Source organism: Tyto alba, unplaced genomic scaffold (assembly GCF_018691265.1).
Source record: "Tyto alba isolate M040663 unplaced genomic scaffold, T.alba_DEE_v4.0 Super-Scaffold_41, whole genome shotgun sequence".
Classification (NCBI taxonomy): Eukaryota; Metazoa; Chordata; class Aves; order Strigiformes; family Tytonidae; genus Tyto; species Tyto alba.
Genome location: NW_024881317.1, coordinates 12,250,910 through 12,276,157, shown reverse-complemented (window position 1 = coordinate 12,276,157; position 25,248 = coordinate 12,250,910). Strand labels below are relative to the sequence as shown.

General features: G+C 38.4%; 1 protein-coding gene across 1 annotated transcript in view; it reads right to left on the bottom strand.

Moving 5' to 3' along the window:
• The window catches only part of FBN1 (fibrillin 1), a 159,814-nt gene that overhangs the window by 112,503 nt on the left and 22,063 nt on the right, over positions 1-25,248 (bottom strand). Inside the window, exons 5-6 of the mRNA XM_042803990.1 lie at positions 24,020-24,115; positions 22,376-22,471 (exon numbers count right to left, since the gene is read on the bottom strand). Coding sequence (XP_042659924.1) covers positions 22,376-22,471; positions 24,020-24,115 — 192 coding nt within the window. The remainder of the gene's footprint in view (positions 1-22,375; positions 22,472-24,019; positions 24,116-25,248) is intronic.

Below are 25,248 nucleotides of genomic sequence, written 5' to 3'. Positions count from 1 at the left end.
TGAAAGCAAGGGGCACACAGACTGTATTCCTGTAAAGACTCTTCTCCACATGGCAGACAGCTCCCTGGCCAAATTTATTCAGCCAGGCACTTGTCAGTGTTTTTGTATTCTCAATACTTTTCATATGCATGTATTTTTAGTGATGATAGATTTTATATAATATAAATACTGAAAATTTTTCTTACTAGCCTGAAGACTTTGGAGTAACTAATACCACTCTTTTTGAGTAAGGCTGTAACACAGTTTTAGGTTGTAAATAGCCAGCTAAAAAGACACCAAAAATATCTGAAAAACAATGACAACATACAGGAATTTGATTTTCACAGAAATATTTTAAAAAATATTTTATTTAATGATTCTGCAATAACCCCCAGAAAAATCTCAGAAAGTGTTACAAATTTAAGTCGATAATGTATAAAAACTGCTTCAGACACTAATATCTCTAACTCTATGGTGAAACACATCAATTACCTAACTGAAATACCATGCAACCCTCTGTGTTACAGGATCAGATTCCTTCCTCAGTGAAACTGTGGCATAACTCTGTGGGCACACCAGTGTAATCATGACCACAGTTTGGCTCATTTTGCATAACCACATATATAGGATTTACATTAAGACCGTGATCCAAAAAATAAACACAGTAATAACATGCACTACTTTGCTCAGAATAAGTCTTACAGTATCTCTGTTGAAATGTTACAGAATACATGCTGTAATTCATGTATTCGATACCTATTGCTAGAAGTAGAAAACATCTCTTTCCAAGAAGGCAAATAATCTAACCTTGTCTCACAAGTGTTTTCAACTAAGCCAGTAAAATTTTATTAAACATATATATGATACCTAGCAATACAAAGCACATGAGATGCTAACACTTGTGGGTTTCATTACTCTTAATTTTTTGTACAATTCTAGAGATAGTACTATGGACTCTATGTCTCAGTTATTATTCTTCAGGTTGCCTTTGGATTTCACAGGTTTTCAGTGAATCTAGGGTTCTCTCTTCTTTTACACTTTCCTGTAATATTTACTAAAGCATTAAATCACTTTGTTGTTAACTGTGAATGATCTTCAGAAAATCTAAGATACTCACAGAGCTTCTAGACTTCTACATTTATTGAAAAGAGCCAATGAACATCAGATATATTAATAATTATTTTTAAAAAGTAAAGTCATATTATTTAAGGTCTACTGTCATTCCTGTCTTCATTGACCACTTGCTTGAAGGAATCTTCTATGTGCTGAGCACTAACAGGTGGATATGCCCCCCAAAGTCAATGAATGACTGGCCTCAAGTGACTGAAGACTTTCTGCATCCATCACATCTAAGGCTTATTGAAACTACTTATGACAACTGTCAATTAAATAATCTGTTAAAATTACATCAAAAGCCTTATTTTCCCAAGTAGTGAAAGAGTACAGAACTAACTATAATTCAGCATCTTAAAATGAGGGAGGGAGGGGAAGACATGAATCCACAGGCAATTACCAAACTTAGGGTCAAGTTCTCTTCTTGCATGCTGCAGGCAAGAAGAGCAAAAGGTCTTTACTGACTCTCCTGTTAGTGATGTAATGAAGAGCACATTTTATTTTATTTTTTAACTTAAGATATTAGTTAAGAAAAAGTGCAAAAGTCTTCAAATTACCATGGATGCTCTAGGCAAACACAGGAAGCTTTTTGTGCTTTTACTCGAAGCAACTCCACATGCTTAGCATATTGTTTAACATTTCTTAAATTTTTAATACCATCTGTGATGATGCCTTTAGCCTTTTTTATTTGTCACACTTGCTGTGTATACATTATTTTAGCATAACAGGTATTGCAGTTCTATATTTACCGCAGCACTGGAAACTGGCATCTCTTCTACTTGTTGATGGGAATGTCAAGTCCTAAGATTTCATTTGCCTCCACACATGGATCAAATCATTAAAACTTGGGAAACAGTCACCAGCCTGAGTGCCTTGAACACAAACTTTCAACCTCTGAGACTGAAATCCTAAGAGATTTCTGTTTCCTCCCCATTAGACAGGACATGTTGGTGTTGTAGGTGCCCAGACATGGACATCCAGCATGAAGTCCAGGTGACAGTTACAGGTGAAGGGTTACTCATTTGACTTTGATGAGAGAATGACAATTCAGTGGGGGAATCCCATTGCCTGTGACTGTGCATGCACACATCCACATGTAGAAAATATCCAGTGGTGGGAGGGTGAGGGGAAGAGGGAGATCCACCCAGCTTCAGAAGCCTCCTTCCAAAAGCTGGGCCATAGTGGCTCAAACAAATGTGATGCACTGAAATTGTGTTCTACTAATTATGTGCTCACAGGGAACAGCATCAGAATCTTCGAATCCATAGTTTGTACTGAATGGTCTATTACACTAATCACCATACAGTTTCAGATTATTTCTCACTATTCATTTTAGAGATTCTGGGTTGAAAAACAAGGTTTCTCTCACCTCCATGCCACATAAATCCCAATGGTCCTTCAAAGCTTTTTTTATTTTTTGCCATGACAATCACTGAAATATATCTGTGTAAATGCATAGAACATCAGGAATTAATGGTTTCAATTAATGGAGTTCATAAAAGTGGTGCTCTAGAACATACGTCAGTGAGAGCCAGATAAGTCATTTTTATTTGGGGAATGTGGAAGAAAGGATTCAGGGGTTCATCAAATGAGCCAGGTGCCTGTGAATAGCAAAGTAGGGCACTGAGGGGAAGGGACAGCTCTGGCCTGTTCTTTGTATACTTCAACACAGTGATGACAATTTCATACAAAAATAGGAGATATCCCAGTTGAAGGCAGATGATGGATATACCTGCATATATATCTGCACATACTTGCACTTTTTGGTTTTTTCTCTTCCATTTAGAGTACAAAAGATTAAGGCAGAAATTCTGTTACACTCTGGCTATATAGAGGCTCTCCAAAAGATAAGTGAATACTCAACATAATAGGAATCACTCAGATTTATGTCAGCAAACTGCAAGCCTCACTAACTCCCAACACAGGAGTACTTAACCTTTGAGTAACATGGGTGCGTTAGCCTGTCACACAACCTGAGCCTCCCTTTCTCAGTTTAAACCACATGATGCAACACACTACATAGCCTGGCGTAGCTATGCATCACTGCTAATGCACCATTATACATGAGTAGTACCAGAACCTAAAACATATAAAAATTAGAGAGCCACAGAATGCAGAATTCCTTTAAAAACATTTTCCATTCTTAAAAATCATTAAAATGCCTTGAAATGAAGTATAGTATTTATAGATTTAACTATGCTATTTATAGATAAAATAATAATTTATGTAAAATTTACAAAGCCCTTACAGGCTTTGCTTCTGTTTACAGATAAAAGTATCTGCAGAAACTGCTGTTGATCCAGATGCCTGTCTAATACATAATACTTCACAGCCTTGCAAAATGTTGCGTATAAAAGGATGGAAACTGCTTTTTGGCCTACTTTCTGCACTGACATACTGAAGAGGAGGGATAGTCTTGTGGTTGAGACACTTGGCTGGGACTGAGATGACCTGAGTTCAGTTTCAGACTCTGCTACAGACTCCCTGTATGTCCTTACACAAGTGACTTAATCTCCCTGTATATTAGCTCCCCACATGCAACGTGGGGCTGCCAATACTTCTGGATGCTGTTGGGGTTTTTTCCTCTTCAGACTACACAGCCTTTGGGACACAGACTTGTGTGTTTTGTGAATGATAAAGGGAGTCTCAAGCTGAGTTCAGGCCTCTTGGCATTACTGTAATAAAACAAGAAAAGGTCCTTCACGTAATATTTTTTGTGCTAAGCCCCTTCAAAGTTTTTTTTGTTTTGGGTTTTCTTGGGGACTGTTTTTTTTGGGGTGTTTTTTTTTCTTTTTTTTTATGTTCAGTTAATTGTCAGTTTCTAGTAAAAGACCAGAGGAATTAGCTCCTGAGATTTTCTGAGCTGGGTGAGTGCAACAGCAGCAGAACACATTCCACAGAGGAACTCATGCACAATCAATTAGGTCGTCTAATTAATTTTCCAACTCAATAGATGCCATGAACTACTTTTTTTGCAGAAATATATCTATACTGAATACACATGTGTAAAAGCAATCCAAAAACTTTTAAAATCTTAGAGGAGAAGGACAGATGATATTCACTCGAAGGGAATGGGCTGCTACATGGGAACAATGCCCTCTCACGTGGGATTCATATTTCTGTCATGAAAGGAGAAAACACATATGGGGGGATAAGAGTATTTTCCAGTTGACAAGGCTGTGTAGTTACCATTAGGGACTGACTTGTTAATCAGTATTTAGAGTGATTTATGATATTAGGTACCTCATAGTTAGGGAGAATTAAAACATTGGCCATGTGGAGAAAAAGAGCAAAAGAAGCACTTAAAAAATAGGTTTGAACCAAAAGGGGACAAAAAGTATAGATATTTATAAGAGTTTTAATCTCAGAGGACATGAAGTACCCTATCGCATCTAACAACAGAGATCTGTTTCTTTAGTCCTAACTCTGACAAAATTTCAATCAGCATCAGCAGGAACTGTGTCTGAATAAGGACTCTGCAACAAAGATTGAAACAAGCAGGAAAAGAACGGCCACAGAATTTTATGCCTTCTCTCACAGGGTCCTCAGTAGCAAATTTTGAACTGCCGTGAATTTTCTTTGCACTTCCTTTCCCCTCATTGCGATCACTTAAAAGTAGTTATTCCACACTAACATTAATGAAGCATTTGTGAGACTATAGTTATAATTGCGGTGTCTGGATTAAAACAGTGACTTGTAACATTTCTAAGAGTTGTAAGGGAGATGAGAGTGAGTTATAGAGAATGCACAGATACTTGATAATCCACAGCTGCATGCTGTGCATGCAGAAAGATGACATAGAAGCACAACAAAGCGCCTCAGTTGAGATTTTATCACAGGCATTTCTATGTAAGCACAGCCTAGATTTGTAAAGGAATTTATGAAAATGCCTATAGGAAACAAAAAGTAATAAACATAACCATTTCTCCAACCTAAAACACTAATTGGTGTTCTGTTGGTAACTGTTTCAAATAATGTGGTTGGTAGATCAGATGAACCGACAGGAGTGAGACTGCAAGCTCTGGAAAAGATGCATGCTGCCTGTAGGTAGGGGAAAGCCAGAACAGAAAGCCTTCGGGGAACAAGTGTGAAGGAAACAAGGATACAAAGAAGCAAAACAGCAAAAGAGCAGAGGGAAGGGGAAGAAAAACAGGAAGGCAGCAAAGACGGGATGGATCAAAGCAAATCTAACAAATGAGTGGGAGGCACAGAGACATGGAGAGATAAACAGTGGGAGCCAGCAGACACCATGTGTGAGAAGGGGAGAAAAGGAAGGGGAAGGGAAGGAAAAGGCCGGCCAGCCCAAGAGCTTCTCCAGCCAACCAGGAGAGGGAGGTTTGCCAGGACAGGCCGGCCAACTAACTAGTTAAAAAGGAGGTCCGGAGAGCCAGCTAGTAGAGAGCAGCCAGCCAAGCAAAACCAGCCAGGAGAGGAATCCGCATATTGAGTAGAGTGGGAGCAGTCCCAGCTTCACCCAGAAGCTGGGTGACCTGCAGCAAGCACCACGCTTTGTGGGGGGGAAGGGGCATTAGCAGTGCTCACTCTCATGCTTCAAGAAGTAAAAAGATGCCTGAGAATGTCCCATCAATGTGATGAGCATCTCGCTGACACAGTAGACCACAGTATCCCACCTGGCTGTGCACTCTGAATTTTTATCCACTATTATCGCTGGGTGACCCAATATGAATTAACAAATACACAAATTGCAGATATTAACCATGCATTTTCTCAAAAGGCATTTTCCTCTCATCTGTAGAGTTGATTTCATTATTCTTTTTCTACTTTGATATGTTTAAACTGATAAGGTACAAATTATGTACCCTGATATTATTTGTATAGTTCAATGTCATAATCCTAAATCAGGAAAAACAAACACCAGGCCAGTGACAGATAAGGATATGAGATTACAAAAAAGGGGTTACAAGCCACATGAAGAATGGACTAATCCAGCACTGAAAACATACTGCTTATCTGTTAAACTAGGCAGCTCCTTTCTATCCATGTCAAAGAAATAAAATTAAGTGTATTGAACAAGAAAAAATTTAAAACTGTAGCTAATGGATTTCTAATAGACCATAAATACTTGTGCTGTCTTCTGCAATATTTTTCACACTGAAAGAACAATTGATTGGAACAGAATGAACCATGGCAAGCCCTAATTTTGTTCCCATCTTTAGATTTAAAATTAATCTTTTGAAAAAATAAAATAACTGAGCAATAAAAGATACAGATTTAAATTATTTCTGAGAACAAGCACCATTTCAGTCACCAGACTGTTAAGCACATCCTGTTGATTTTTATCCCCCCAACAAGTCTTCCTGCTGTAACTCAGCATCAAACAAAGCAGGTACTGAGGTTAAAAGGTGGTCCCGTCAAGAAATCAGGACTCACAGAAAGAAATCAGGTAATCCATGTGTGAGCAATGTCACAATGCTTACCTTATCCTTCTGGATATAGGATCTGATCCACACCACTGAAACCCTTGAGTATCTTTTTCCTTTTAACTTCACTGGGCTTTGAACAAAGTATGAAGCCATTAGGAAGCTAGTAATCCAATTCAACTCCCCTAGTCCCCTCAAGCCAAAAGCAGATTCACAGCTGACACAGAGGATACTTTAGGTATTAAAAGCTGACTTCTTCTTGGGACTGAGTGCAGAGAATGGTACATAACTGGCAGCACCTTGGGGTTCCTGCAACTGGTAAGAGGAGGAGGAAGGGAAGCAGGAGGGATCTCCCATCTACTGCTGGGGAGCAGCAAAGAGTTAAGAGGGGTAAGCATATAGAGTACTGCATAATGCAGTTTAAAGTTCCTCTGTGGGAGCTCTGGCATCTGTCTAAGATGCAAGGTTTAGCAATTACAGTGCCAATTTAAACTTGTATTTAAAAATATAGGAAATATTTATTTTCATTTTTAATAGAACAGGTACATTTAGGAATCTAGGTGGTCGCCAATACACACGTGCATCACTCCCAGTAATGTTGGTAGAACAACAGACTGTTCTGACAGGTGTCTAAAGTTTCAGCTGCTTGTAAATCAGCACTGTGGGAAAACTTTTAGGTGGCTTTAAAAAAATTCCCACAGAACAGTAGTAGAAAGCTCATAATTTAAGACACTGCAGTGGAAGAGAAAACTTCCTCCTGATTATCAGAGGTATTTTGCACTATATCTAAAGGGTAAGTAAGACTTCTCCTGGAAATAATGTCTTTTACCCACATCATTCCTAGTCATGAAAGTGCCTGAACATCTATTTTAATAATTAAGCTTCAGGTTTCAACTACGCTTGTGATAAAGAACGTTTATATTAGAGAAATGTTTTTAAAGCATCAACTAGTTTAGTCTCATAAAATAAGATAAGCTTTCAGTGGTTAAACTGCCCTTACATAGGAACTTTTTATTAGTGTGCGAATATACTATAAACCTAAATTATAAAGATAGTATAGTTTAGCCCCCACGTTTGAAATGAGATAACCACTAGATTGGAACTCTTGCCTGGCTGCATGTTGATGTCTATCCTTCCCCCATTTCATTTAATTAGGAATTTGAAATTGGATCAGCAACTTTTAAACAGACAATTAAAAGCCCTGTTCACAAAAGTGATCTTGCTTATTTTTCATGTGAGCATCAGGCTGTCCCTCTGCAGGGCAGCAAGCCTACAGCCTGTCTGCAATCTCACTCTGCTTTGAAAGAGGTGTAGTCAGTCACTGGCAACCTGGGTACTGCATTTGCACCTCTGCATCAGTATCACACCACGGCAAAACACACACAATACTGATTATTTAATAAATAAGTAAATAAATACCCCAAATGACAACAACAAACAAACACCCAAAGCAACCAAAAACCCACTACAAAGACATCATCTCATGGGGAAAGCAAGGCCCAAAATCCTTCCACACTTGCTCAAATTTGAGCGTAACCTAAATCCAACTAAATTTAATGCAAAGATCTCCCTTGGGTTTAAAAGGCCTATTTACACCTCATCAGGGGCTATTGGAGGACACATATACAAAATTCTCTATGTGTTAACCAATGTACATTAACACACCTGCATTCAAGAAACACTTTAGAAATGAGAATAACACATGAAAGCTTGCACATACAGCACAAAAGCCCAAAAGAAAAAGCACACTATGTTATAAAACTGAAAGAGGTTGTATGTACTTTGTTAGCTGTTTACTCTACTAGAATATTTCTTATTCATCATCTTGAAATTTTAAATTGCTATTAAGCGAATACCATTCCCCATAATGGTATTTTCTATACCCTACAGCCACAGATAAAGGAGTCTTCTTTGCTAAAACATGTTTGTATTTGTGGCTTATGCCTCTGAGCACTTCTTTCTTTTATCCAAAATTACTGATTGACAGTATTGTGTGGTAACACGGCACAGAGCTAACTGCTTTCTCAATAAACTTGGACACCTTCTTGAAACCTGGCTGACAAGATCTGATCATGTTAACTCTGACTCCCAATTCAAAGCCCACCCAAGTCACTGGGTGTCCCTTTCTTTGGTATGAGTGGATTTTGGATAACTTCCATAGTTACTGAGAAGTTTCATCCAGGCTTCACTTCTCTGAACAATATAAGACTTCTGAGTTTACGATACTGCCCAAATGTCTGAATATACAACCAATATGTGCATGTGCATGGGTTTGAAATGTATATATTATCTACCCTCTGGACATAGCAAAATGAAGAGTTGTAGAATAAACGTAAGCCACTCCCTGAAACGTTTTGGCAATAAGTGGCAAATCATTACTGCTTTAGATATTAATTGTAATCTTAGACATCGTGAACTCTTGGTATTTCCTTGGATGCAATGAGCAGATGCCTAGAAATTTCATTTGTGGTATTTAATGTAGAATCACTGCATAACATTTTATAAGATTACCCAAGTATTTATAACAAGGAATAGAAGTTGCATGTGCATATACACAAAATCCATTGAATTTGTTTAAGTGATTTCAGACACTAAAAAGCACAATTCTCCCATCAACAATTCCTTCAGCAAACAAACATGAAGAACAGTGGCAGTCTCTCAATAGTGGGAGATGTCAGTAAGAGCTCCTGTAGCTGCACTCCAGACAGCTACAATTAGTGTCAAAACTACCTCAAGTCTTCTGAGTAAGTCACTCCTCCATTATATTGAATTCAAAGGAAGTTTTACCATTTATTTCAAACAGGACCAGGATACCACTCCTGATATGTTTTGGGGATAGTCAAATCACTGCAAAAGCAGCAAGACTTTGCATCAGAGTAACAAAGAGAAATTCCTCTCGGCTTGAGACTGAAGTAGACACCAACAACATAGGCTGAAGGAAGTTGTTATTTCTATTCAAAATTCTAAACAGCTGTTTTCAAGGCAGATTAAAAGATTTTTCAATGTTTGGATTCAACTCAAGAGCTTTATCTAATGCATACTTTGTATTTGAGTATTTGTTGAATTAGAAATTTAATAGAGCAGCTGAGTATTTTAAAATCTTTTGGAAGATGTGAAAAAGGGATGTGAACTCTAGCACACCCTGTAAAACATAAATTTCTTACCAAAAGAATATGTTATTCATGTGCTCTGTACATTAGGTCAATTATTACTCACTTTCTTTGGAAAGCAACCAAGTGCCTCCACCCTTTATAACAGAGTACTGTAATCAACTGTAGTAAGAATAGCAGAATTATTCTAATACACATTGGTGGCTCAGGCCCTAGCTCATGAAGGCTTGAACGGTAAGAGACTAAGACAGGTTTGCCATCATCTTTACTTTTTTTTTTTGTTTTTTAAGAGGGGAAGAAATTGTTTCCTTGTACACCTTTGTAAATAATTTCAATTTCACATAAATGGGGAAAAAAATATAAAAAAGAATGCTCTAAATCTGCCCTCCAATTTAAACACTTCTTTTATTTAATGACAGATTCCACAAACATTCTGATACCAATACTTCTTCAACTGCATGTCTTTTATTTCTGCTAACCCAATTTAACCTCTCATCTTCCTTGCAGTCAGCAGCTGTACAAAGCATTTTTTTTTGTACTGACATCAGCAAGTGACTGAACTGCTAGTGCTAGATTTAAAATGCCTTCTAAAAACATAACTTTTTGTATTGAATTTGGAACTGAGTTTGATACAACTTGTACTGTTAGTTTAATATAGTATCACCTTTCATGGAGCCATATCTTGTTGGGTTCCTGCTGGGACCTGAGAGCTGAAATAGCACAAGGTTTAATGCATGGCACTTCATTTTGCCCAGTCTGGCTCAGGCCAAGAGAAGCATTTCAAATTATTTAGATAACCACACAGATTAAATACCCAGCAAGATAGCTTGCTAAGTCATTCATCATTTGCCATTCCTGGACTGTGCTTGTGTCTAGCAATGTTTTTACTAGAAAAGCCATTCAGATGAATGGAATGCACATCTCCGCTGGGTTTCCCCTGCCTTAGCAGCAGTCTAAACTTCTCAACGTGCCTTCAACGCTCTCTTTCTGACATGTGTGAAAACTATTTGGCTAGGTCCCCTCTGCCACCTCCTTCTCATCTATCTTCCCCCCTTACCTGCTTCTCTTGGTTTTTCTTTATGAGCCCCTATAAGTCTACCCAATTCCAGTGTATTAAAAAATTACCCTCTCCTGATTTCAATCCCTTAAAAAGCTCACAAATTGTCCTTATTACTTCTTTACTCTTCACCTCAAGAATCAAGTAACTGAAATAATTCACACTGTGTGATGCCATTCAATTCCAGACACAGTATCTGCATCATTAAACTATATCTTATCTTAAAGGCTATTGGAGCCCAAGTAGTTGAACATTGACCCTCCTTTCACAGCTATGTATCACTTTCTTAACTTTTTTAACTGCCCATTTCAATTTTTTGAAATGATCTTTTTGCCTTTAAAGCATGCAGCCTGGAAGTAATTTTTGACCCTGTGGGGTTTTTTTGAAGCCTGTATTAATCCAACTGTAAAGCTGTCATACTACCATTTTACAAATCTCTCCAAGTTACCACCCATACTGTCCCACCGGGACATGGAGATTCTCATAAAGGCTTTCATCATATCCCAGCAGGACAATTATAATTCATTGCTTGCTGGTTTTACTATTACCTCTTATAAACATTTCAAGCTCAAGTAGTATTCTGTCACTGTACTGTTCAACTAAACTAAGATGTGTGGACATATTATTCCAGCACAGAGACTAGTCCAATGGCCCTTGAAGACACAGTTCAAGATGCCTCACTTTAAGATGCATCTTAATTGCACTTTAAAGAAAGCACACAGCATGCTCTTTCCACTGTATATTTACAGCTTCATTTCTTGCTGTAGTTCTCAGAAACTTAAGCATACGTAGGAGCATTTGAGACCCTAAAATCTCTCATCACTGAGGCACCCAGTTTCCTCCTAAATCAAGCACCTAATGGGTCTTCCCATCTTTCTGTCTTAAGTGACAAGCAGGTAAGTACAGCCAGCATCAAGTGCAAATAGCAAAATTCCCCTGACAGTGTGTCTGTAGTTACTAGGAGTTAAAACCATTCCCTATCCGACACCCCATGAACCACTGTCATTTTGCCAGCTTATTTTATATTTTTAAACTAACTGTTCCATTTTTAGAATTTTATTAGGCAAGTACACTAGAAATTATCAGCATAACATATGCTTTCACTTCACAGCACTCAATCAATCGCTGCCACATAACAAACACTCTCAGGATAGTAGAAGACACAAATAAGAAAAAACGCAAAACAACTAGGATTATGAATGCTTTCAGAATGTTAGCACTGGATCTTCATTAAATGACTAGCAGGTCTGAATGATACAGTTGGAGGTGTTACAAATCACAGATTAACATATATTTTAACACATATTCCAGAAGGTGGCTGGACAGTCCTGGGCAAACTGCTCTAGCTGATCCTGCTTGAGCAGGGGAGGTAGACTAGATGATCTCAAGATGTCCCTTCCACCCTAAGGAATTCTGTAAGCTGAAGTACTGTTAGAAATTATCAACTCTCCCCTGTAATTCTTATGGCTCAATTAAAAAAAAAAAAAAAAACAAAAAAAAAACACCAAACAAAAAACACAAACAAACAAAAAAACACCAAACAAACAAAAAAACAAAACAAACAACAGAAGTACATTCTTTGATAGGTAGGAGTTACTCCACTAAATAGTAGATGTGCATTTTAGTGTGCTGCCTGTTTTTGCCAGAGATAAACTGATTTTCCCAGCCTTACTGAAAAATCATCTGTCAATAGAGTCAACGGAGCCATTGTCAGCAGCAGGACCAATGTAAAAGGACTTATGACAAAAACTGATGGCTTAATCTCGAGACCAAAGAGCACTAAGAGATTGTTGTGTATACAGAAAGAAGAAATATAATGGTAAGTCTAAAAATAGCACTGAATTTATTATCACTGCTGCAATGCCAGCAAGGACCCTTCTGCTTCAGCACAGTGGAGCAGGGACTTTGTCCTGTGCTGTGTGTAAGGGTGCAGAGGGAAAGCATTAGCCACCAACCACCACATCCCCAAGGAGGCAAGAACTGCGAGCATACAGGTTTCTGCTAAGCTCCTGTTTCCCTATGACTGTCAGCACCTCTGTGTTGGAAGAAGCGGCACTAGAGGGTCACAGCATTCAATCCAATGAGTAAGAAAGAAATGGGGACAGTACTGAAGCTCCTGTTGATCACTGGGTAAACTTTGAAAAAATCCTAAGTGATGAGGACAGAGCCATTATAAAACCAAGATGGTGTGGTCAGCCAGGCTTACTTGAGTTAAATGCTTTTTAAAAGCAGAGTCACATACCAAGTTAAACATTCAGGATCGAGCAAAACAGTACAGAGGCCACCCCTTCAGAATGGGACCTGTAATCTGAATTATACCACCACAAAAAGAAATTAACACTATGGCACAGCAGACTGCAGTTCCATTAACCTACCTGTGCTAGTTTAGCCTGAGTAATACCTGCAATAGACATATAGTAAATGTATAAGATCACAGTCAAAAATGAGGTGCTTACAAGGTTTCATATTTCTTTTCTTAAAATATAAAACCATATGTGTATATATGAATATAAATACACACATGCACTTTAAAAAAAAAAAAACATGAAAGTTATTAACTTACTTATCCCTAGCCTTTGCACATCTTCCTGCAAAAAGAAATACCAGATCTCAGTTTCTATACATAAGGAAATTCTGCTTGTTCGAAAAGGAGTTTCTTCTGGATAAGGAGTGCAAAGCTAAGCTGTGTTTTACAGCAGAGTAAAATTTGGAGAGTGATATTTCTCTTAGGGCTCCTTTGTTTTCAGACCTTATTTAGGCCTCTCTTCTTTTCCTACAGTGTTTCTCTAGAGTGCCAACTCGTGCAAGCTGTTAATGAAAAAAAACAAAACAAAACAAAAACAAACAGCCAACCAACAACAAAAAAAAACAACATCAAAACCACTCAGTCATTACTTGTGAAATTCTCAAGGGCAACTGGAAGTGTGAATATGATTGTCACTATAGCTGCTCTCAGGTAGTTGTTTCCTACGAAGTTTTGCAACTTTTATGGTGAGATAGGATATGAGGTATCTTTCTAAATGTAACAATTTACTTCAGAAAAGTTTTAATTTTTATGGACATTTCATCAACTCTGTTACAAAAATGTTGCAAGGAAACCTACATGTGACAAAACAGTTGCACTGACTATTTTGAGCACTTCTGCTTAGGATGCATTTTCATTAACATTTTGCAGCTGACCCACATAAAAGAATTGTTTTACTTGGAAATGCCCTTGTCAGGTTATCCTTGCATTAGGTATGATCTATGATGTTTTAAAAGATGTTCTTTCTTCTTTGTTAGAACTGATCATCAAGAAAGTTTTAGATCACTTAAAAAAAAAATAAACAAAAAATTAAGTCTGTAACACAACTTGACTGAGGCATCATACATACTAGTATTTAATTTCTTCTGTTGCAACTGTAGCAAAAATTTTCAGCTTACCAGCTCAATAAGAAAAAAAGGTATGAATGGAAAATACTCATATAAAATTTCAGGGTGATTCACAAGGAAAACATTTGTTTTCACTGTAACAAATTAAAGGACTTCAGGTAGTTGTGCTTTCTTATATCAATATATATTGCAGCCCAGAGAAGAAGGAACAATTTTCTCTGTAAGTGGCTAGGTGGGCACTGTTAGATAAGGTCTCAGCTGCATACACTCATTCCTTGTATCATGTTAAACTCCAGGAGTCACCATTTTTAAAGCCCCTTTCCTATGGAGAGTTCCATGAGCAATTAGCTGCGCTCAGCTATTTTACGTTCTACAAGCTTTGTAGTGACCCAGGCATTGGGAGATGGCTGAAACTAGAAAAATTAGTATGTTCCAATGGTACTAGGAGAGCAAGACCAGATTGAAGACACTCATTCTGAAAGACTCAAATGGAACACCATGCTGCAATGACAACCAAAATCAGTAAAAGATGACTCAATCTTTACGCACACACAAAAAAACTGTCATCTGTAATAAAACACATCAGACAGATTCTTCCCAGTTCTCCCTGGAGCTCCACAGAGCACAGGTCTGGCAGTGCAGGCCATTCAGGGAAGTTGTATCTTTCAATTGCCTGCACTATGTGTATAGAAGTTGTACCTGTATTAGTGTAACATCCCATAGTCAAACATATCTTTGTGTATGTAACTTCAACAAAACCTCTTGATGAAAACACAGGCATCCACTCTTCACTTCTTAAGACACTACAATGCAGATCGCAAGTATCATGCATAACCAAAGCCAGCGCAAGGTTCAACCCCTGGCCCCAGTGAAAGCAGAACTGAATTTCTTGCAGAGCAAACTCATGCCAGAGGCTGCCAGCACACCTGGAGGTAGGTGTCAGGTTCAACAACAAAGCTGCCTGCAGTACCGGGAGGAAGACCTCAGTGATTCTCATGTGAGTTCCTTCAATGTCCTACATGCAAGAATCAAATCTTACAGATTAGAACAACACAGCTATTTCATTTCTATTATAATTTATACTAAAATATGGGCTTCTCAATTTGTGATTAAATCTGTATGCATCTTCACTGCTACAACTAAAATAAAATTGAAACAAAACAAAGTCCAACTAATACCTTACTGCAATGTCCAAAGGTCAATGCCCTTAGCAGCCAATCAAGAAGGCATGGAAATACAGAAAGGGCTGCCAAATAGTTGAATGAAAACTTTGGATTTGTTTGACTGAAATCAAAATTCAATTTGGAACAAAATGTAAATGTTCAGCTTCATGTACGAAAGTTGGAGTCCTCACATCTCACAAGAGACCTAAGCTCATATGCACTGAATCATTTATGGATCTTGATTAAGCTTTAAGCATGTATCTGAAGAAACATTTTAAAACCTGCTATGTGATATTTTGAGATGCACAAAGCATAGAGCAAGCAACGCAGAGCTGGTTATAGCATGTATCTGCAAGCAGCAGAACAAAAGATAAAAGCCTTCACATATACAAGATCCTAAAAATGCTTTTTGGCATTAAATAACAGACTGAGCTTAGTACTGAGTTATGATCCAGAGATCTATTGATTATATTGCTAAGTACTATAAACCATCTTAAATCACACATAGTTATTCTGCAGAGGCTGACTTCTCCACCATTAAGGTGCAGCTTCAATTTTAAAAGCTAAAAAACTCCTCATGCATTTATCTCAACATCTGTTATAAAAAGATAATCCAAGACACTGAGTTTTTGTTTTAAAACTGAAAGACATCAAAAGTGGCAACACATATTAAAATTATTTTAAAAACAGTAAAATGTCACTCTGTGACCGAGTATATTTATCTTCAGCCTAAAGTAATTTTTCGTAATTTTTCAGGGGTAAAATGGTGTGTAAGAATTCTTATTCCAGGCCTTCAAGCTTAGCCATCCTTTAGTTTGCTGCTATAATACTGTACATGCATTCATGTTACAGGGCTGCAAAAACTACATGTCTATGTCAACAGATGTGTTTCTTGGAAGACAGCTACAGAAATCAAGTTTATTCCAATGTTTGCCAGCTACCATATGCTGCAATACTACTTTAAATGCAACATAAGGCTTTGGGAACATACTTTTACTGCTATCTACACTTTGTATTTACTTTCCATTTAGACTAAATACCAGAGACGGGGCACACTAAGGGGTGCAGTGTCCTCTTTGTGAAAACATTCTACCCGTTGTAATATTTAGAAAGAAAAAAATATACACAGCACTACACTACTCTCAACCACTTTCAGCGGCTGCACTTTCACAGAGAGGCTCTGGGAAAGATATTTTTACATATGGCATTAATTCTGGGAACTTTTAATAATGGCCAAATATAATTAAAAATTATGCAAAAATTCCTGCCATGAAGAGAGCAGTACAGAAACGACTCTGAAGAAAAAGCAATCATTTGCTCATATTCTGAGTCTGGAAAAAAACAAAACACACGTGGTACATTTTTAATATTTGAACTACATCAGGCCCAATTCTGCTCGTATGCGAAGCGAGTGGCAAAACTCCAAAATGCAGCATGATTGAGCCCCTGATGTTGTCACAAGCATTCAAATAAACAAACAGGGCTGTAACACATTCTAAGCTTCCACTGTGTTCTTCTAAATGGATCCAGACAGAAAAAGAAAAGCACGTTTCACTGCATTTTTGCAATACAAGGATAACAACAGTGTACAATTTTGTATCATACAGAATTCACCCTCTTAAAGTATAATCATATGAATGTCCAAAGTGAAACAGATTCCAAGAGTCAAGAAAGCTTTTATGCACAAATTTGGAGGACACAGTTCTACCAAATCTGATAGGGATATCTGATCTCTCTGAGCTTCGAACACCACTTTTTCCTCTGGACTTTCATAAAGTGCATGACATAGGGATGTTTTCACATGACCCAAACGTGGGCATCTCACATAGCCAGCTAAATCCCCTAGGCTCTTCTACAGACAATAAAAAGAGCTGTCAGTGTTCTGAATCATCCTCAGGGAACATAAGCTAAGTCTCTGCTCTCAATCTCTTCAGCAACTCTAAAAGCAGAATCTAACTCACTTAAATTATTCAGCTTTAAAAGTCAAATGGTATAAAGATGGCATCTGTTTTTTAACCTGTAAAAGAGATTTTGCTTTGCTTGCATCTTCATCTTCTGTTGCCTGTGATTTCTTTTCATTAACAATATGACTAAATGACACGCTAAAAGCTGAGTGCACCTCTCAGATCTTAACTGACTCCAAAAGCTTGGGCCAAAACCCAGCAAGGCCCTTAAGCACTTACGTAATTTTAGGCATATTGACATCTCAGGTTTGAATTTAAATGCATGTCAAAGCCCATCACTGGATTGCAGTAAGAGAACTCAGCACCTTCCAGAAGGAATCCTTGAAGTTCAAACCTTAACTGAGCCAATATCCATGAAATATTTTCCTTTCTGGGCTATGTATTTTAAATGTGTCTTAAATTGCTGTAGGAAGCATTTCAACTCCACTACACGTTTACTATTTAGCTTATGTCAAGTACACCTTTTTGATAAACATTATTTCATAGAAAAGCCAGGTCTGTTGTACTTATGATACACCTGCATATACTGGACAATACGCCCAGGAAGCTTCCCCTGCTCTGGAAAGGCATCAAACACCATACACAACAGCCTAGAAGCTGATGATACATGTGCACCCATTCTGACCATGCTACAGTTATCAGTCCAGCTCTGATGAAGCACATCTCACCAATGACATGGTATATATTCCCAGAACATGAAGAGGAACTCCACTGATAATAATGAATACAAAAATTCCTTTTGTTCATGTTTATATTGTTTTATACCATCATTAACACTTCTAAGACCCACAAAAAGTAATTTGTGTGCCAAAACTGTCTAAGGCCAGCTGCTACCTTCTCAAAGAATGACTGAATACATACATAAATACACTCATGTCACAAATTTGGTGGAGCTTGCTGCACTGTGAAAGCAGCAGGTCTTTCATCAGATATAGTCCTTAATATGCATGTATTTGAAGCTATTGACCTACACAGAAGTCTTGTAGATCTTCATTAACAATCATATGGTCAGCATTTACTGAGGTAATACCAATCAGGTTAATCTGTATTACAAATATGAACCAAATATATGGAAAAACTGCTTAAAACAGTAGTCACAGAGTCCTAGAATAGTTTGGGTTGGAAGGGAATTTTAAGACAATCTAGTCCCAACCCCCTTGCCATGGGCAGGGACACCTTCCACCACAGCAGGTTGCTCAAAGCCCCGTGCAACCTGGCCTTGAACACTTCCAGGAAAGTGACAGCCACAACTTCTTTGGGCAACCTGTTCAGTGTCTCACCAACCTCACAGGGAAGATTTCTACCTTATATATAAACTAAATCCACCCTCTTTCAGTATAAAACAATTACCCTTCATCCTATCCCTACACTCCCTGATAAAAAGTCCCTCCCCAGCTTTCCTGTAGGCCCCTTTAAGCACTGGAAGGCTGCTGGAAGGTCTCCCCAGAGCCTTCTCTTCTCCAGGCTGAACAACCCCAACTCTCTCAGCCTGGCCTCACAAGGGATGGGCTCCAGACTCCTGATCATCTTCACGGCCTGCTCCAGACTCAGTTGAGCAGATTCATTTCACTCTTATGTTGAGGGCCCAGAGCTGGACAGAGCACTGCAGGTGGGGTCTCACGAGAGCAGAGCAGAGGGGGAGAATCCCCTCCCTCGACCTGCTGGCCACACTTCTCTGGATGCAGCCCAGGACACGGCTGGCTTTCTGGGCTGTGAGTGCACATTGCTGGCTCACAGTCACTGATACCCCCAAATCCTCTGCAGGGCTGCTCTCAATCCATCACCCAGCCTGGATTTGTGTATGGGATTGTCCTGAACCATGGGCCGGACCTTGCACTTGGCCCTGTTGAACTTCTTGAGGTTCACACTGGCCCACCTCTCCAGATTGCCCAAGTCCCTCTGGGTGGCATCCCTTCCCCCCAGCCGGTCGACCGCACCACACTGCTTGGTGTCGTCGGTGAACTTGCTGAGGGTGCACTCAATCCCACCGTCATTGTCGCCAACAAAGATGTTAAACAGCGCTGGCCCCAACACCGACCCCTGAGGAACACCACTCATCACTGCTCTCTACTTGGATATTGAGCTGTTGACTGCAATTCTTTAAGTGCAACCATCCAGCCAATTCCTTATCCATCGAGTGGTCCATCTGTCAAATCCACGTCTCTCCAATTTAGAGACAAGGATATCATGTGGAACAGTGTCAACTATACAACTTGCCTGTGTGTGTAAGAAGCTTGCTACAATCACCTGCAACATATTAATTGTTTTCCACATCAGATTATTGAAATAACTCCCGTGAATTTGTTTGTCTCAACATTGTTTTGTTCAAGACAGTTCTAAGCTACAACATATACAGCATAGGCTGGCATATTCTTTAGTCTGTGGCATACATGCCACAAGCACTCTGTGACTTACTATTAGTTGATGCTTGTAGAGAAAAGCACTGCATGATATGCAGCAGTAAATTACTTACATCACTGTTAGCTTGTGGCATGGTATAACCTAGAAGTGAAACCACAGCCAAACAGATAGAGAATGTGAATGCCACAAAACTGTATCACTTCATATTATATTTATATCCAGAAATGGCATTTTCAAAACAATCTGCTTCTCCTGATTCCCCCAGAAATACGATAGTTTAAGAGACGATTTCACTTGAGTAATTTCCGTTTTTTTCCCCCCATTTCACACACAGAGATGCTTTGCTTTTGTTTTGTTCAAACCCCTCCCCCCCCCCCCGTTTTTTTTTTCCTTCTGGCAATGACACCATTTTACTCTACAAGGCATGAATCTTGTCAATTTACTGGATAACATCCATCCACATATATATCAGAAGCCCACCAGGGAGTGTCACAAAACCACATAACTCTCCAAAGCTAGATTCAAAATATGGACCTCTTACTTAGCTGACAGATGTGTAAAATCATATGCAGCCAGACAACTCCCTAATGACCACACAGGTGCATGTGCTAAACAATGCAAGTTATTCTGACTAAGACCAACATTAGCTTATATTTGAAAAGTTATCTTCAGAAAAAGTTTTTCTGATGGCATAATGTGATTCTGGGACCAAAAACCACCACACCCTTTTTAGAGGAGGGGAACATATTAGCTCAGCTAGGTAGAAAAGCTGCAGGAAATCTCTGTGAAAGAAGCCAAATTTCAGATGTTTTCTAGGAAGATATGACTATCATTTGGCCTCAATACTGTACAGTGATCATTAGCCAGAAATACTACAGCTCATTAATGTCTATTTTCTTTTATTGATAACTGTAGAGTCAAACACATGTTCTAAGTAAAAACTGCCTATGGATGAGGCATATAAGTTACAGATTTCCACCTCAATTGTACTCAGTAACATGCATGGGATTTCATGACAGCATGATTTGGCTCAAATGGCTCTGTGTCACCAGTTTCTCACTCCACCCGACACAAGGCAAGAGCCCTGAGGGACAGGACTGGAACTGTTCGCAGGCTTCAGCCTTGAAACTTGTCCTAATGAGGTGGAGTCAAACTGGTCCCAAATTAGGCAACATAAAAGCACCTCCTCACTGGGCTATAGGCTCAAAACCTTCACCTATGGGGAACAAGCAGTCATTGCTTTAAATTCAAAGCATTTCCAGTAATATTCAGTACATTCTTTGCCTATAAAGCCTTTACTCTATTCCAACTTGGGATTTTTAACCTAATTTACATTTCTCTTATTCTAGCAGTGAGATTCAGAACAGAGCTACTTTTCAATCTTCAGAAAAACTTCACCATCAGTTTGAAGCACTTTTACAACATCTGAGTGGACAACAGGTAAGATTTCACACAGTCCCAACACAGCAATTTTATCTGCTGTAGGGAATGCAAGAAATGCCTGCTTCACCTTACCATCTGCTCTAGCACAGAATGGAAAGCTCTTGTCCCTTAAGATCTGTTGCTCTGCATCACCGACCTACGTTGCCCATACAAAAAAGCCAAATATTACTCTAGGTGAAGCACTGACAGTGGTAGTCATATGGCACACTTGCTGACAGAAATTTGATGTGCTAAGTACATCCCCTACATGCAAGCCCAAAATGAGGTTATTAATGTCTATTCTGTCCCAGATTCACAGATACATAATGCAACATACTATATGAGCAGTATGCATGAATTTCTAACTAAACAGATTGATTGATAGCTCTAACAAATGAAAATGTCTTATTTTTAATATTACAAAATTTAACAGAATGATTATACCTAAAAACTCTTCACTGCATCTCTCTCAAATGACCCATTAAGTTGGTTTAATAACCCTGAAAAAAATCCATATACTAGACAAGACAGTAGGTATAGGTGTGTTTTCTTCTGGAAACAGCTGTGATTATCACGATGCATACACACATAGAAAGCTAAAACTGATAACAATAAATCCATACAAAATGGAAAGAAGAATTGAATAAACTCTGCCAAAACAAAACATGCCAAAGACAGAGGCAAGATGCTGCTTATCATTGGTAAGCACAGGTATCAGAGATACAAAGAGCTTTTCTAATGACTTAGAAACTGAAGTTTGAGTAAAAACACTTAACAGTATCTTTTATTTGCCACCTCTTCCATTGAAGTGCTTTCATAGCAAAAAAGTAAACCAAAGAAAGGCCCTAATCAGTTGCATGTGTGTTCCATCCTGGCTTCTATCCTTATGAAGCTCACATATGGCTAAAAATGCTTCTTAAAATTTATTTTCAGTCTTGAGACTAACAAAAACAAATCCAACCAATTCAACTATAGATTAGAATAGGTAATGGCTCGACAACCCTACTGGTAGAGTAAATAAATGGGGATTTTTGCCCCAGGAAAAGAAAATGACATTTGGTAAGCCTGCTGTGAACTGAAGAACTAATCATTAAAATCATACCAATCAACGCTTGTGATATGTAAGAATCACAAAGTAAGACTGAATGTTTGTTTTTAAATCAATGCTAAAGTTTTCTTCTCATTAAAAATGTCATTTAGGAAAGTTGTTATCATTTTATTTTGTTTTATTCCATAACTAATACCTCCACAATTTTCTTAGACTAGAGTTTTCTTTTCAGTAAAGCTTCCTTACGCTGCATTCTAAAAGAATGTTAATTCTATTCTCCTTTCATAGACAGCAATAAAATATTACTATTTAAATAGTTTATTTCATATTACTATTTAAGTATTTTTAAGTTACTATTAAGCAAGTTGGAACATCAATTTTTTACCACTGTTTTAGGGCACATACCTCTTTCACACTGGGGTCCAGTAAAGCCGTATGTGCAAGCACATCGGTTTGGAGCCACACATCTCCCTCCATTTAGACATCCGTTTTCACAGACAGCTGTATCAGAGGGAAGGCAAAAGTCATCTTTATTAACCTATTTCCAGAAAGACATGAAGGTATGTACTTGACCAGCTCAGGTAAACTGGTAAAAATGGTAAACATAACAGTATACGATATTTAATTTTCCAGAATCTACTTATGATCTTTTCCTATTTCCTGGCCTCATCAGTATAATGAATTTATCTTTTCAAGGGAGCATAATATAAACACAGTAACAATCACAGCTTTTCTGACCTCTCAAAGTCTTTCTTTTTGGGATGGCTAGACAATTCTGTAACTTCAAAATAACATCTCTTTCAAACTTTTAACAAAGAAACACTGAAATAGTAGAGATTGCAGATAGAAGGTGCAGAAGAAAATTTCACCTCTAAATCCTCAAAAATTTTCCCTATTCAGAAGCAAATTTAAAAACGTCTTAGTTCCTCTGCCATAATAGAAAAACAATCCCATATTAAATGACTGTTTGTTGATGTTAAATAATTAATGCTATCAACTAGGATAGCAAAATGTAATCAATATCTATTTTGACTAAATTAATCCAAGATATTCTTTCCCTGTATGATGCTGTCACTAGATTCAGAACACAGTTTTCCTCAAAATAAACCCCAAAAACATTTGCTCTCAGAAATAATCAGCAAATATAATTCATGTGAAAAAGGGGCTTTTAAATACAATTTGATGTTCATTGAGTAATGTTATTCTTTGTTCCATTTCACTTTCACTTCAGCAAAAAGGTTTCCATTTATCCTCTTTTATCTACTTGATAATTCACAGACAAGGCAGAAATACAATTCTTAATCCTTTCACCATGTGATCCTCTTCCAGATTGTTAGGCTAAATTCCTGGTCCCACTGTAGTTCATGTAAAGTGTGCCATTGACTTTGACAGAGCACAAAAGGTTTTCATTAAATGAGCTAAACACATTTTCTCTGTCAGACCAATAGTTCACTAGATAGCAACATTGACAGCCTTGGTTAAAAGCAGTGTCTACATCCTTATTTGAGTTTCTTCACAGCATTCCAGCCAAGAAGAGCAAGAGACCACCAGTGGCAGTTTGGGAGAGATTTCAAGAAGCAGATCCAGGAATGCTGTTGGCTCAGGATTGATTGAGGAAATCAAAAATATGTTGATCAACTCTAATAACACAACATCAAAATGAGCAAAATTCCTAAAGCATACTAGCTAAGTCTGAAGCAAACCCCTGAAACTGAAACAAGGTTTTGTATTAAACGCTTTGGTGTAAATGTATGGCCTGTTGCTCTAGTGAGTGGAAAACCCTGGAGGTCAATGGGAATTATGGTAGTGTGAGAACTACAGGATCAAGTTATATCCAATTACTATAAATTAACATGATGTTTATTTTGATAGTCCCAATCAGAAAGAATTCATTCAGTGTTCATTACAAAGTCATGTTTTTCTGTAAAATTCCACTGTACCTGATCAAAACCAAGCTCAATATCAGTTTAGAACTAAAGGGTGCCCAATCCACACATCCCAGAATTACTTAACTGCACACACTATCTACATTAATAGAAGTACACTTACGCTGTCCACAGTGTGTTCCAGTATATCCCTTTTGACAAAGGCAGTGATCATCGTTGCAGCTACCTCCATTCATGCACCGGATGTTACAGTGTTGTACTTGAAAGGAAAAAAGATTTTCCTCAGTTAAATCAAACGAGTCAGAAACACTTAATTTGGCCATTGATTCTATGAACTAGAAACCAGTATTAGAAACCAAGGATGCATATTTTAGTGCAGATACTTCAAATGGCAGTACAGAAAACAATATTGATTTACAGTTCCTAAGTAATATAGGATATGTGCAAGAATTTGATCCCACCCTTATTCACTTGAAGTCAAAGGCATTTCATAGGACCATAAATCCACAGAATTTGTCTCCTAGTTTGCAATGATGAGAAAAGACCATCAACAAGGGAAAAGTACTAAACTTGAGGCAGATACCACCAAGGTGAGAGAGAATCTTATTGTCAGGGAAATGGGGGAGGGAAGTATTAAAGGGAAGCATACAAAGAAGCTCCTGAAGACAGCCCAGTTCTGCCAACACACTCAATACCAGAAGCTGATCTGCACAGGTAGGACTTCTTGCATGGAAAGGAAAAATAACAGAGCTATTTCTTCCTATATGCCATCTGTGGGCTTGCCCCGCTCCAGGTAAACCTGCTCCCTCCTGCTTCGCTTAGGGGCTGCACAACTCACAGACAGCATTTCCCCAGAGTCCACAACCCTCCCCTGCAAGAAGCAGAGGCAGGGAAGCAGCAGCATGCTCTCCTCAGCTGCAGTCCCACCATTTATAATGATTAACATTCAGCTGAAATCCCATGCCAGTAAAGCATAAAAGTCTGTGCCACATTTTTCTAGCAATAAGGGCAAATATATTTTTTAACTAGACACTAGGAACAGCATCTCAGGCTCTTCATCAGGCATAGAGGAGTGGGCAGGCCTCCCAACAAAGTGAAGTCCTCCTCACAGGTCCCACTGTCTGACACAGCTGTGAATCGGGGCTGGCACTCCAGTAAGCAGCTGGGAAATGGTTTCCCTCTTAACAGGAACCACATGAAAGGCTCCTCCCCAGATAGGATTATGGTCAGATCAGCAGTTCAGTAGGTTGTGATTGAGCACTGGATACTTATACCACACTGTCTGAAATGCTCAGGACTGAAAAACAGAAATTGCATGTCCCGCCAGAGCCTGTTGCTAACAGGTGCCATGCCAACCACTGAGTTTTTCCTGTTGCACAAAGCCCTTAAGCA